Genomic DNA, 14,020 nt, shown 5'->3' with positions numbered 1-14,020 from the left:
TGGGTGCTTGGCCATGAGTTAGTGGTATAAGCCACTACAGCAATGACACTATGTGTCCTGCTGTGCCATGCCAGGTGTGATTCGATAGCACTTCCTCTGTCAAATCACTTAGCCCAGGCTAGCCTTGAACTCTTTTTTTAAAAATAATTATTTATATATGAGTGTTCTGTGTGAATCAATGGTGCAATGCAGAAGAGGGCATCGGATCCCATTACAGATGGTTGTGAGCCACCATGTGGTTGCTGGGAATTGAACTCAGGACCTCTGGAAGAGCAAGTCAGTGCTCTTAACCACTGAGCCATCTCTCCAGCTCCTTGAATTCACTATTAGCCGAAGACGACCTTGAACAAACACTATAGACCAGGTAGCTTTTTTTTCTTTCTTTCTTTCTTTCTTTCTTTTTTTTTCTTTTCTTTTTTTTTTTTTTTTTTTTTTTCGGAGCTGGGGACTGAACCCAGGGCCTTGCGCTTGCTAGGCAAGTGCTCTACCACTGAGCTAAATCCCCAACCCCCCAGGTAGCTTAAACAACGGAAATTTAGCCGGGTGATGCTGGCACACACACACACCTTTAGTCACCTCCGCACTCAGGAGGCAGAGGCAAGAGGATCTCTGAGTTCGAGACCAGCCTAGGCTACAAAGCGGGTTCCAGGAAAAACAAGGCTGCACGCTAAGAAACCCTATCTTGAAAAACAAAACAAACAAAACGTAACAGGAATTTGGTTTCCACACGCACACAGTACCAGAGTTTAAAACCAATCCGAGATGCCTGCCCCACAAATGTTGGCTTCATTCTGACACCTTTCTCTTTAGTTCATATATGGTGTCTTCACACAGCGCCCCCCTTCCCACACCCCATTATCCTCTCCTTTGAAGGACACCAACCATGTTGGACAAAGGCCACCCTAATGGTCTCGTCTTCAGTGACCATGTTTCCAATGTGGTCAGATTGGAGGTACTTGTAGATTAAGAGTTCACATGAGGGCTGGAGAGATGGCTCAGCGGTTAAGAGCACCCGACTGCTCTTCCAGAGATCATGAGTTCAATTCCCAGCAACCACATGGTGGCTCACAACCATCTGTAAAGAGATCCAATGCCCTCTTCTGGTGTATCTGAAGACAGCTACAGTGTACTTATATATAATAAATGAATAAATCTTTAAAAAAAAAGTTCACATGAAAAAAATCTTCCTTATGTGTAAATAATTCCCATAACATAATACTTATTTCTACAAATCCAGCTAAAACCACAGTGTGAAATGGTATCGAGTACATGGAAACTTGTATGTGGGTGATAACAGTGATGGCTAATCTATTTAATAGAGGCTCCAGGGAACTGTCAAGGAGGCCCGCTACTCCTACATTCTATTACCTTTTTATTTATCTTTTTTAATGCTCATAAAACACTTGAGAGGTGGAGGCTCCGAAGGTAAGAGGATCGGAAGTTAACGGCCAACCCCAGCCAAATAGTAAGCCCTGGGCTATCTGAGACCCTGCCTCAGACAAAGCAACATGCTCACAAAGAGACAAGATGAAAAATGCATGAGCAGGTGTGGTCAAGGGGCTGAGGCTAGCCCCACACACACACAGGAACAATACAAGGGGCTGAGGCTAGCCCCACACACTCAAAGGAACAATACCAGGTCCACGCGTGAGCACAGCTGTTGGTGAAGTGATTTTGTAATCACTGCCCAATAACAATCATCACTCTGGCCCTAGGGAGGAATTATGACGAGAACTGACTGGAACTGACAACCACTGTCTCACAGGCTCCTTACATCAGCCCCTTGCTAAATATGGGTGAGGTTTGCCCAAGGCCTGTTAGAGTGAGCTAATATGTCATTCAGTTTCCTGGTCAGAAGTTTCTAGACTCCTCGAGGATCAGACAAGTTCTTTAATTTATTATTATTATTATTATTATTATTATTATTATTATTATTATGTGCAAGAGGATTTTGCCTGTATGTGCGTCTGTGCATGAGGTATATGTCTGATGCCCAGGGAGGCCAGAAGAGAGTGTCTGAGCCCTAAGAACTGGAGTTACCGATGGTTGAGAGCTGCCAAGTAGGTGCTGGGAACTGAACCCAGGTCCTCTGCAAGAGCAGCCAGTGCTCTTAACCACAGATCCCTGTGGGGTTTTTTTTTTTCCATTGCAGCCTTTGCTATGTTTCCTGTAGAGTTGAGAGCAAACTGAAAGCAAACTTGGAGCTTTTTATAGTTCTGCCAAACTGCGCCACAGAGGGGAAGCTTGCCCGTCTTGCGCCATTGATAGGTCAACAGGAAGTAGCTCCAATACAGATAGTGGCAGTTGCCTGAACGTTAACGCTTTCTTGAAAATACTTCTTTATTTTATGTATGTAAGTCCACTGTCACTGTCTTCAGACACACCGGAAGAGGGCATCGGATCCCATTACAGATGGTTGTGAGCCACCATGTGGTTGCTGGGATTTGAACTCAGGACCTCTGGAAGAGCAGTCAGTGCTCTTAACCGCTGAGCCATCTCTCCAGCCCCCCCCCCCTTTAATGAATTGGAAGAGCCTCTCTCTCTCTCTCCCCACACCCCCCCATCTCTCCTTTTGTTTTTTTGGTCTCCTCTCCTTTCTGCTTAAGTTTTTCTGGCAAGAGTGCCAGGGAGGCCAGAAGAATAGGAAATTAGTAAATTTCAATGTGGTGGGACGTTTGGAGGGCAGACTGTGGAGATAGAAGGCCTGTTTGAGAGGGCTGCTCTGCTTGTTTCCCCAGGTGGCAGGGCTACTGAGTGTGTGCAGAGAATATGGGGTGGGGGCGGGGGGCGGGGGGCTTCCTCGTTAGACTCTGCTATGTCATCAGTCCACAGGCCCGACAGCTGTGAATGGGACCTTTGAGGGAGACAGTGTTTCTGTCCATATGAGGACTCCCTTTCATGTGAAAACTGTGATTATCACATACATAGTAGCGTGTTCCTATAATACCAGCACTCCGGAGGCTGTGGCAGGATTGTAAATTCTTGGGTTGGGCTCAATAGGCAGCCTGGGCTATCTAGGGAGACTCTGTCTTTTTTTCTTTTTTCTTTTTTTTTTTTTCAGAGCTGGGGACCGAACCCAGGGCCTTGCGCTTGCTAGGCAAGTGCTCTACCACTGAGCTAAATCCCCAACCCGGGAGACTCTGTCTTAAAGAATAAAAATGGCCAGGTGTGGTGGCACATACCTTTAGTCTCAGCATTGGGGGGGGGGGGTGGCAGAGGCAAGTGGATCTTTGTGATTTTTTTTTTTTTGTGGTTCTTTTTTTCCGGAGCTGGGGACCGAACCCAGGGCCTTGCGCTTCCTAGGTAAGCACTCTACCACTGAGCTAAATCCCCAGCCCCGATCTTTGTGATTTTTGAGACCAGCCTGGCCTACATAGTGACTTCCAGGCTAGCCAAAGCTACATAGAGAGAGAGAGAGAAAGAGAGAGAGGGGGGAGAGAGAGAGAGGAAAGAGAGATGAAATTGGGTGGGGAAGAAGTTGAGGAGAAGCATGATCAAAATATGTCATATGAAAAAGTTAATAAAAAAATTGTTTTTAATGGCTGGCAAGGCAGCCCAGTGACCACCAAGTCTGATGACCTGATTTTGATCCCTGGGACATGGACACACACACACACACACACACACACACACACACACACACACACCCCAGTATAAAAACAAAACAAAACAAATAGTGGTGATCATTCGAGATTTGTAGTGTTTCAAGCAAGATAAAGTCCAGATACTCTGACAGCTTCCCGAGCCAGAACTCCATCTCCTCCCAGCCTTCCCACGCCCAAGAACAGCTACGTCAGGAATCCGTTATCGGTAACTGTGTTCTGTATTTTAATGTATCTCCAATTTCACTAATGTATGCTCATAAGAGAGCATAAGACATGAGCATGTTGGGGGGAGGATGGGGAGGGGGAAAAAAGAAAAAAAAAAGACATGAGCATGTGTTGTATTTGGGCAAACAGGCACATACACAGGGAGGCCATAGGACAACTTCAGTGACATCCCCAGGAACACTGTCCATCTCCTTTGAGACAACTCTTTCATTTGTCTGGAGCTCACCAATTTGGTTAGACTGACTGGCCAGAGAGGTCCAGGGATTTCCCCGTTAAAAGTGGATACAACCAGACCTCCCATCTGTAGGTTCGTGGATAAAAGTCAAGTGTTTGTGCGTGTAAAACAAGTCCTTTAGTAACCGAGTCCTCCCCTTTTGTTTGTTTGTGTCTTTCTTGAGACAGAACCACAGCATGTATCCCTGGATAACTTTGAACTTGCTTTATAGACTGGCCTGGCCTTGAACCTGTGGCCACTCTATATCTTTCTGCTCTTCTCTTTTATTTTTTTTTTTCTCTTTTTTCTTTCTTTTTTTTTTCCGGAGCTGGGGACCGAACCCAGGGCCTTGCGCTTGCTAGGCAAGCGCTCTACCACTGAGCTAAATCCCCAACCCTCTGCTCTTCTCAAGTGTTAGGACCGCAGGCATTTGCAAGCAGCCTTTGATTGGCTTTGATTTCTTATTATTTTTATTTTTTTTTTCTTTTTTGTTTCTTTGAGACAGGGTTTCTCTGCATAGCCTTGGCTGTTCAGGAACTCACTTTATAGACCAGGCTGGCCTCAAACTCAAAGCTCAATCTGCCTCTAACTCCCAAGTGCAGGAATTAGCCACGACCTCCCAGCTGATTTCTTATTGTTAGACAGGGCCTCAGGTAGCTCATGATGACCTTGAGCTGAACATTAGTTGGGGATGACTTTGAACTCTTGCCTCTGTTTCCAGTCCATGGAAACATACCTGTCTTGTGCAGAGTTGGGGGAGGAGCTCAGGGCTTGGTGCGTGGAAGGCAAGAACTTGGCTGCCTCCCCCTGCCTTTCATTAGTTATGAAGCAATTCTATTACGATTCAGTTACTATACAGTTCACTCTCCAGCTGACACGGCTGGGTTTTGAGTATGGACACAGATTGTGTAACCATCGGCGTTGGCCCTGTGAACAACTTTCCCATCTCCTAAATATGTTGAGTTCTGGGGGAATCTATTCTGTTTCAGAAATACATTTGCTAATCGGCCAGAACTGCAGTTTTCCTTTCATTTTCACTGGTGGGAAGACTCAGTCATTGACTGGGGTGCCCCCTTGTTTCTGGGTCGGAGGATGATGCTCTGCGGTAGAGCCCTTGCAGAGGATGCCTGAGGCACTGTCTTTGATCTTGACCCTGAAGGGGAAATAAAAACATCCAGTTAGCTCTTCAGTAGAACTTTCCATCCAAGTTCACATTTTCTCAGGGCATGGGCCACTTGCAGAGGGCAGTGTCTTTTCCTGTCCAGTAGCCAGCAGCGGGCACTTTTGAGTGAGCTGATAGCTCAGGGCTTTAACAGCAACACTTGAGAGGTGGAGGCAGACAGATTTCTGTCAGGGCTTCACACAGAAACCTTGTCTTGAGAAACCAAAGGAAGGGGTTGGGGATTTAGCTCAGTGGTAGAGTGCTTGCCTAGGAAGCGCAAGGCCCTGGGTTCGGTCCCCAGCTCCGAAAAAAAGAAAAAGAAAAAAAAAAAAAGGAAAAACAACAAACAAGGAAACCCCAGATATACGGAGTCTAGATTGACATGTGAGTTCAAACTATGCACAGTTGGAAGAGTTGGTTTAAAACAGTTTATAAGTTTGATATTGATTACACGTGACATGCTGATGTTTTAATATGCTCAAGCACAATGTACTTAATTTTTTTTACATTTTTTTAACTTAAGAAAATATGGCTACTAAAGAAAAAAGAAAAAGAAGTGAAAAGGAAACACGATACTGTAGCAGCATTCAACCTAGACTGAGTTGACTAAGATTTTATCGGCTGGAGTTGCTCTTGACAGCGGAGGTGGGAACATGTCGCCCTCTGCTGGACAACAGGCTGCTCTACACCCTCAGCCAATACAATAGACTAGATGCCTGGGGGCGGGGAGGGGGGGATCAAGAGGTGGGTGAAAAATGGTCAAATGCATTGACCATGGGCAACATGCAAAGTCTTGTGTTGATTGGCTTTCATCCCACTTGAATCAAGAGCTCATTGCCATAGCGTCCGTTATTCACCGTAACCTTGAGAACTAGAGCGGTCCTAAGAGGTGACCCAGTCTCCTTCCAAGGGGTTTACTCTCAGCAAAGGATCGGTGTTGTCCTCATCAGGGAGACCAGCATTGGAGAGCTGTGACCATGGCGCTGGGAGCCTAGCTTTTTCTTTTTCTTTTTTTCTTTTTTTTTTTTTTTTTATTAACTTGAGTATTTCTTATATACATTTCAAGTGTTATTCCCTTTCCTGGTTTCCGGGCAAACATCCCCCTCCCCCCTCCCCTTCCTTATGGGTGTTCCCCTCCCCACCCTCCCCCCATTGCCGCCCTCCCCCCAACAGTCTAGTTCACTGGGGGTTCAGTCTTAGCAGGACCCAGGGCTTCCCCTTCCACTGGTGCTCTTACTAGGATAGTCATTGCTACCTATGAGGTCAGAGTCCAGGGTCAGTCCTTGTATAGTCTTTAGGTAGTGGCTTAGTCCCTGGAAGCTCTGGTTGCTTGGCATTGTTGTACATATGGGGTCTCGAGCCCCTTCAAGCTCTTCCAGTTCTTTCTCTGATTCCTTCAACGGGGGTCCTATTCTCAGTTCAGTGGTTTGCTGGCTTTTTCTTTTTTTAACATGATTTCATTTTTAAAGATTTATTTATTTATTATATACACTGTTGCTGTCTTCAGACACACCAGAAGAGGGCATCAGATCCCATTACAGATGGTTGTGAGCCACCATGTGGTTGCTGGGATTTGAACTCAGGACCTCTGGAAGAGCAGTCAGTGCTCTTAACCGCTGAGCCATCTCTCCAGCCCGATGTTTTCCTTTTTATTCTGTTTGTTTGTTTAATTTCTATGTCTGGGTGTGTACCTTATTTGGTGTGGTGTGTGTGTGCATGTGCGAGAGAGAGAGAGAGAGAGAGAGAGAGAGAGAGAGAGATGCATCCCTTGGTGTGTGCATACGTCTGCGTGTGTACATGTATGTGTATATGTGCCTAAGTCAGAGGACACTTTGTGGGACGACTTGTTAGTTCTCCCCTCCCATCACGTGGATCCTGGAGACTGAACTCAGATCTTTCGAGCTCAGCAGCAAACACTGTCACCCACCGAGCCACCTTGCTGGCGCTATTGTGCTCTTGAGCCAGTTGCTATTGTGAATGACAGAGTCCTTCAGCGGCATTGTTGGACATAAAGCCTGCAACCTTCTGCCAAATTTAGAATCCATTTAGTTACCTCATTGGAGACAATGTAACCAATTCTAAGGATACTTACCACCGCATGGGTTCCTTTTTCGGACAGGTTATCCTGCTCGGAGAGCCAGGTACCAATGGGTCCGCTGTAAACCAGATGGCATTTTTGCAAACTGCATTGAGGAGAAAGGACCACGGTTCGACCTAATAGCAGAGGAATCCAACGTTGGCCCCCCGATGACCGATCCTGTTTTGTAAGTGGACTTTCTTTTTTTTTTTTTTTTTTTTTTTGGTTCTTTTTTTTCGGAGCTGGGGACCGAACCCAGGGCCTTGCGCTTCCTAGGCAAGCGCTCTACCACTGAGCTAAATCCCCAACCCGTAAGTGGACTTTCTTCCATCTCACAGGAGCGCCTGCGTGGGTTTCAGGTTCTTGATGCGGTAATTCCGTTTTCTGCTTCACAGAGAGCAATGTGCCTGGAGCCTGAGATGTGCCAATGTGCACGGACTCATCTGTGTTTTTTTTTTTTTTTCTTGGTTCTTTTTTTCAGAGCTGGGGACCGAACCCAGGGCCTTGCTCTCGCTAGGCAAGCGCTCTACCACTGAGCTAAATCCCCAACCTCATCTGTGTTTTTATAAGGGTTTCTTGTGGGTGGCAGCACTAAACATTAGGAACTATTTTCCCCAACCTATGTTGGAAAGGCTTGAATATAATTTTATTTAGGCAAATAAAGTGTTGATATATTAAAATTGAGTTGAGTTAGATTTTTTTTTTTTTTTTTTTTGAGAAAAGATTTTAACTAGGCTCCCTTGGCTAGCCTAGAACTTGCTATGTAGACCAGGCTGGGCTTGAACTCAGAAAGATCAGCCTAGCTCTGCCTCTGAGTGCTGGGATTAAAGATGTGTGCTACCACAGCACCATAGCTGGTTTTTGTTGTTGTTGTTTTGGGTTTTTTTGTTTCTTTATTTTTTTTTTTTGTGCTTAATTGGAACACATTTATTAAGTACTGAAATTAAGTTTGGCTTTGCCTCATCTTTTCTATTTTTCATTACTGTATAATTGTTAGTTTTACTTTGTGAACGACTTGCCACTCAATATGTTCTGGAAAAGCAATGTGCCTTAGTTAGGGTTTCCAGTGCAGAGTACAGGCACCGTGACCAAGAACATTCATTCCATCATCATCAAGGTGGGAACATGGCAGAATCCAGGCAGACATGGGGGTGGAGGAGCCGAGGGTTCTACCTCTTATCAGAAGGCTGCTGGAAGCCCGACCTCCTCAGGCAGCTAGCGCAAAGCCCATCCCCACAGTGACACACTTCCTCCAACAAGGCCACACCTCCTAATAGTGCCACTCCCTGGACCAAGCATATTCAAGCCACCACACAATGACATACAAATAAATACTTTTAGGACCCAAAGTCACCTAGGCATGGTGACACACCACTCTGAATGGATAAACCAAGGCTGTTGTGAGTTCAGGTCCAGGCTGGGCTACATATCTTGTCTCAAGTCATCTTCTACGACCTAGAAGAGGCATACTTTGGTTTTTCACTTGGGCGCGTGTATTCACGTGCATGAACACACCTCACTGTATGTGTGGAGGTTGGGGGACAGTTTACGGGAGTGAGTTGTTGTCCGGGGAATTGAACTTAAGTCGTCAGACTTGGCAGCAGGCACATTTCTCTGATGAGCCATCTTGCTGGCTAGTGTGAGAAGATGCCCGTTGGTCATCTCTTGTTGATTTCACGTCTCTATCTCACCACGTTCAGACAGTTTCCTGTTAAATATTCAGAGTTTTCCCGTACCCTGTACCCACCACCTTGTCTCAGACTTCCGGCGCCTCTCTGTATCCCCCATCTTTCATCACTATGCTTCCTGACACCGAATAGACTTCCTCCCTCGACTTTACCTCTATAGCTGCTTCTCCACTCTGTTCTTTATTGAATTAGATTGATTTTTTTTTTTTTTTTTTGGTTTGAGACAGAGTCTCATCTCACTTTAAAGCTTTCCTGTGTGTCCTGGAACTTGCTAAGTAGACCAGGCTGGCCATGAACTCATAGATATCTGCCTTTCTGCACCTCTTTTTTTTTTTTTTTTGGTTCTTTTTTTCGGAGCTGGGGACCGAACCCAGGGCCTTGCGCTTCCTAGGTAAGCGCTCTACCACCGAGCTAAATCCCCAGCCCCCTTTCTGCACCTCTTAAATGCTGGGATTAAAGGCATGTGCCACCATACCTGTCACACCAGCACTTCATAGAAGGGATACTTATGCTTGCTTTGACTCCACCTCTCACCCCACCTCCACCCCCGCCCCCACTCTCACCCCCACCCCCACCCCTGCCCATCAACACACACAGTTGGATCTCTGCTCCTGCCCTCAATCCTGAGTGCCTGGTGATTGACTCCTCTATTGATTGCATCTCTACTTTTAGAGTCTCTTGACCTCTTCACCTGCCTTTCAGAATGACTGACCGACTGCTTCCTTTGAAACAGTTCCTTCTGTGGCTCCTACCATCCATCCACCTGACCCAGGTTGTTTCCGTAGCTGTTTTCCCTTTTGATCATTTTTTGGTTTGTTTTTAATTTTATTTACATTGCTGTTCTGCATCCGTGTACGTCTGTGTGAGAGGGTCAGATCCCCTGGAACTGGAGTGAGACAATTGTAAACTGCCGTGTGGGGGCTGGGATTTGAACCTGGGTTCTTCGGAAAGACATTCAGGACTCTTAACCACTGAGCCATCTCTCCAGCCCCCACTTTTGCTCAGTCCTGGCTCTGCTTTGGGCCTCATGTTTCCTCAAGGTGACCTCATACCATTCAATCCCATCTGCATGTTAATAACTGACAGGTCTGAAGCCAGCTCTCTGCTCTGAGGGGCTGAAGCAGCCTCCTGACCCACTTGATGACTTTGGTTGTCTGTCTCTGCACTACCCACTGTTTTCCTAATTGATTGTTTTTCCACTATGTTATTAGCTGCTTGAGCATGGACCTCACCTTTCTGACTCTGTTGGAGCTAAGGCAATGACGACAGGGCTCAACAATTATATTACTTGACAATATGCACAACTGGCTATAACTCTGACCAGTTTTACAGACTTATGGTTTGTGATTTTCTTGGAGAGAATGACTCACAGGCTACAACATTCAACCCTCTTTCCACTGTGTTTTTGAGACAGGGTATTGATCTGTAGACCAGGTTAGCCAGAAATTTATGGTCACCCCTTGCCTCTGTCTCCCACATGGTGGGATGTCACCATTCCAGGCTTTACTGGATTAGCCAGGGATGGGGTAGCCTGCACCATTTCCCTGCTCTGGTTTTTGTGTGCTCATTAGAATGAATTAACTGTATCTAACCAACTAACACACCTAACTCAGCCCCCCCCCCGGCCCCCTGCTCTTCCCAACACCCCCCCCCCCCGCAGCTTCACCTTTTAGCTCCTGACTACAGATTCAAGTTTTATATCTTGGGAGAGGAAATTTAATGTCTCTAGTCTGCTAAGGTTAATAACCTTTTCCAGGGGTGGTGGTGCACACATTTAATCCTAGCACTTGGGAGGCAGAGGGGCAGAGGGGCAGAGGGGCAGAGGCGCACACAGAGGCGCACAGAGGCGCACAGAGGTGCACAGAGGCAGAGGCAGGAGGATCTCTGTGAGTTGGAGACCAGCCTGGTCTACAGATCGAGTTTCAGGACAGCCAGGGCTAAACAGAGAAACCCTTGAAGAAAACAACAACAACAACAACAACAACAACAACAACAACAACAACAACAACCAACAAAACAAAAACCCAACAAAACCAAACAAAAAATGAACACTGTTCACATGGGCGTGCCTTGGGTCAGTGTGGCGTCAGCGAGTATGGGGAGCGGAAACGGAAGCAAACTTGGTTTGTTGCCTTTCAGTTTTTATTTTATGTGCTTCCCTGCATGTCTGTGCTTGCACCACATGCATGCCTGGAGCTGGAAGAGCTGAAACTGGAGTTACAGATATCGTGAGCCTCTGTGTGGACGCTGAGATCCAAACCCAGCTCCTTTGTAAGAGTAGCAATGCTCTAAACCCCCGAGGTGTCTCTTCAGCACTGCCTCTTTGTTTTGAAGCGTTGGAGTGGATCTTAACTCTTTGAACTTGAACAACTGGGTGCCTGAATTTATTTCCATGTTGTCCCCTACTTCCCCTGCCCACCCCCTGCCATTTTTTTTTTCTGGAGAAAGGACTTGGGTAGCCCTTGCTAGCTGCAATTCACTATGGATCGAAGGATGACTCTAAGTTCTGACCTTACTACCTACCTAGCTTATTTCTTTATGTTAAAATATTGAAATTACATTATAAGTAGAACTTTACATTTTTTTTCTTTGTATTTCAGGATGAGAGGATTCCCGAATGATTTCTTCCCCATTTCTGATGACTATTCTGGCTCCGGCTCCGGCTCTGGCTCTGGCTCTGGCTCCGGCTCTGGCTCTGGCTCTGGCTCCGGCTCAGGTTCCGGCTCCGGTTCCGGTTCTGGCTCTGGCTCGGGTTCTGGCTCCGGCTCGGGCTCTGGCTCAGGAAGCGGCTCCCTAGCTGACATGGAATGGGAATACCAGCCAACAGATGAAAACAATATTGTCTATTTCAACTATGGGCCTTTTGATAGGATGCTCACCGAGCAAAACCAAGAACAACCAGGAGATTTTATTATATGAAAGTAACCGTCTGTTTCTCCACCTCCACATGAAACAATGTGTTCAGTATACTTTGTGTACCACGTTTAAATGAGCAGTCTCAGGATAAAGTTTTACAGAAAATTTAAAATGCTTGGAAAAGACTCTTGAATCCTGTTACCCCTTTCCTCATTAATTGATAAGGAATTATGCTTTAATGCTGTTATCTATCTTATTGTTCTGGAAAATATCCGCAGCTATATGTGTATTGAATCATAACTTTAAAAGCCATACTGGTTTCGAAAACTTTATTTTGATAGCAAGTTGATGAACAATACTTCATACCTAAAGTGTTCCATTGTGAATTAAAGATATATTCCTATGTGATTAAAAAGAAAATAAAATGAAACACAGTGGCCTCCTACCGTGGCTATGTGATGTGGTTTACATGGTGAGGGGTATATATTCTGTTATGGCCATTGGATATGACGGGGAAGACCAAATGTTGTTTATCTAAAAATGTTGTGGGTTGGGGCTGGGGATTTAGCTCAGTGGTAGAGCGCTTACCTAGGAAGCGCAAGGCCCTGGGTTCGGTCCCCAGCTCCGAAAAAAAGAACCAAAAAAAAAAATGTTGTGGGTTGTAAAGTTAGAAACATTAACACCTCAAATAACATAGAGTTGTGGTCTCAATGCCTCATAATGTTTTGCCTTTTCCTAGATGCTTGTTCAGGTTCAAACGTTACTCCATTAAAGCAAACATAACCAAAGGGGGGAGCTGTCTGGGATTTCTTGTTCTAGTCCAGGGAATAATTCCTTTCAAATATATATATACACATTATACATATTAATATACAACAATTTTATAAGAATATATTGATATAGGTGATGTATGATATATAATATAAATAATATAAAATTATATATAATTGATAATATGCAATATGAATTAACACAATATAAAATGTGTATGTGTATATATATGTATGTATGTGATATTGTAGGCTGGAGAGATGACTCAGTGGTTAAGAACACTGGCTGGGGTTGGGGATTTAGCTCAGTGGTAGAGCGCTTGCCTAGGAAGCGCAAGGCCCTGGGTTCGGTCCCCAGCTCCGGGAAAAAAAAAAAACCAAAAAAGAAAGAAAAAAAAAAAAAAAAAAAGAACACTGGCTGCTTTTTGCAAAGAACCCAGGTTTACTTCCCAGAACTCACATGGCGGCTCACAACAGGAGCTTGATGTCCCTTTCTGGCTTCTATGGGCAGCAGACATGCTTGTGATGCATATATATATATACATACATACATACATACATACATACATACATACATATAGGCAAAGACACATACACACAAAAATAATACATTAAAATATCTTTGTAAAAAACAAATAAAAAATACTTTCCAAACAAAATCAGTGGCCATCCATGATTCTGTGCCCTTAATGGGCAGAATACATAGTGTAAGACTGGAGGAGCAGAAATAGACTTATTTGCATCATCTGTAACTTAAGGAATTTGTATTTTCCTTTTCTGAAGCTGTTTTTTTTCATATTTACATGTTATTGCAGTTAACTTTGTCAATTACACAAAGCCTAGGGTTATCTGAGAAGAAAGTCTCTTCCGAGAAATTGCCCCAGATCAGATTGGCCTGTGGGAGATTGTCTTGCTTGTTCACTGATATAGGACGTCCTAGCCCACTGTGGGCGGCACCATTACTAGGTCGGTGGCCTAGGGCTATGAGAGAGCTGGCCCACAGAGAGAGAGCTAGCAGTCAGCAATCCTTCACGGTCTACTTCAGACTCCTGCCATTAGTTCCAGCCCTGACTTCGCTCAAAGTCAGAGAGTGCCCTGGAATGGTAGCTACTTCCTTTTCTCCTCAGAGTTGCTTCGGTCAGAATATTTTATTACAGCAACAGAAAGAAGTCTAGAACAGATGTTATGTCTCCCTGGGGAACTATTTCCACCAGGGTCCATTGTGAGAATTCCACTGAACTTTAGGCATGGCATTTTAAGCCATCTGTGCCAAGGGAGGGGAGCCAAAATTAGGACTCATCTTGGGAGTAATGGAGCTAATCACTAGATGGGGCTGCTGCACAGCCGAGAAAAAGACATGTGACACTCCGTGACCTGTGCAGGTTCCTCTTAAGAGTTTTACCATGTTTAGCCAAGGATCAAA

General features: G+C 45.1%; 1 protein-coding gene across 3 annotated transcripts in view; it reads left to right on the top strand.

Annotated features, from left to right (window-relative positions):
- Srgn (serglycin) overlaps window positions 1–12,615 on the top strand; it is a 36,789-nt gene extending 24,174 nt beyond the window's left edge. For 2 of the 3 annotated variants that reach the window (XM_006256484.5, XM_039099046.2), the window contains exons 3-4: window positions 7,326–7,470; window positions 11,572–12,272. In XM_006256484.5, the coding sequence (XP_006256546.1) occupies window positions 7,326–7,470; window positions 11,572–11,890 (464 nt within the window). In that variant the 3' untranslated portion in view covers window positions 11,891–12,272. Of the gene's footprint in view, window positions 1–7,325; window positions 7,471–11,571 lie in introns of all 3 variants that reach the window. The other variant, NM_020074.3, reaches the window with a different exon arrangement.
- The last annotated feature ends 1,405 nt before the right edge of the window (window positions 12,616–14,020 follow it).

Source organism: Rattus norvegicus, chromosome 20 (assembly GCF_036323735.1).
Source record: "Rattus norvegicus strain BN/NHsdMcwi chromosome 20, GRCr8, whole genome shotgun sequence".
Lineage (NCBI taxonomy): Eukaryota > Metazoa > Chordata > Mammalia > Rodentia > Muridae > Rattus > Rattus norvegicus.
This window is presented reverse-complemented; position numbering and strand designations above follow the sequence as displayed.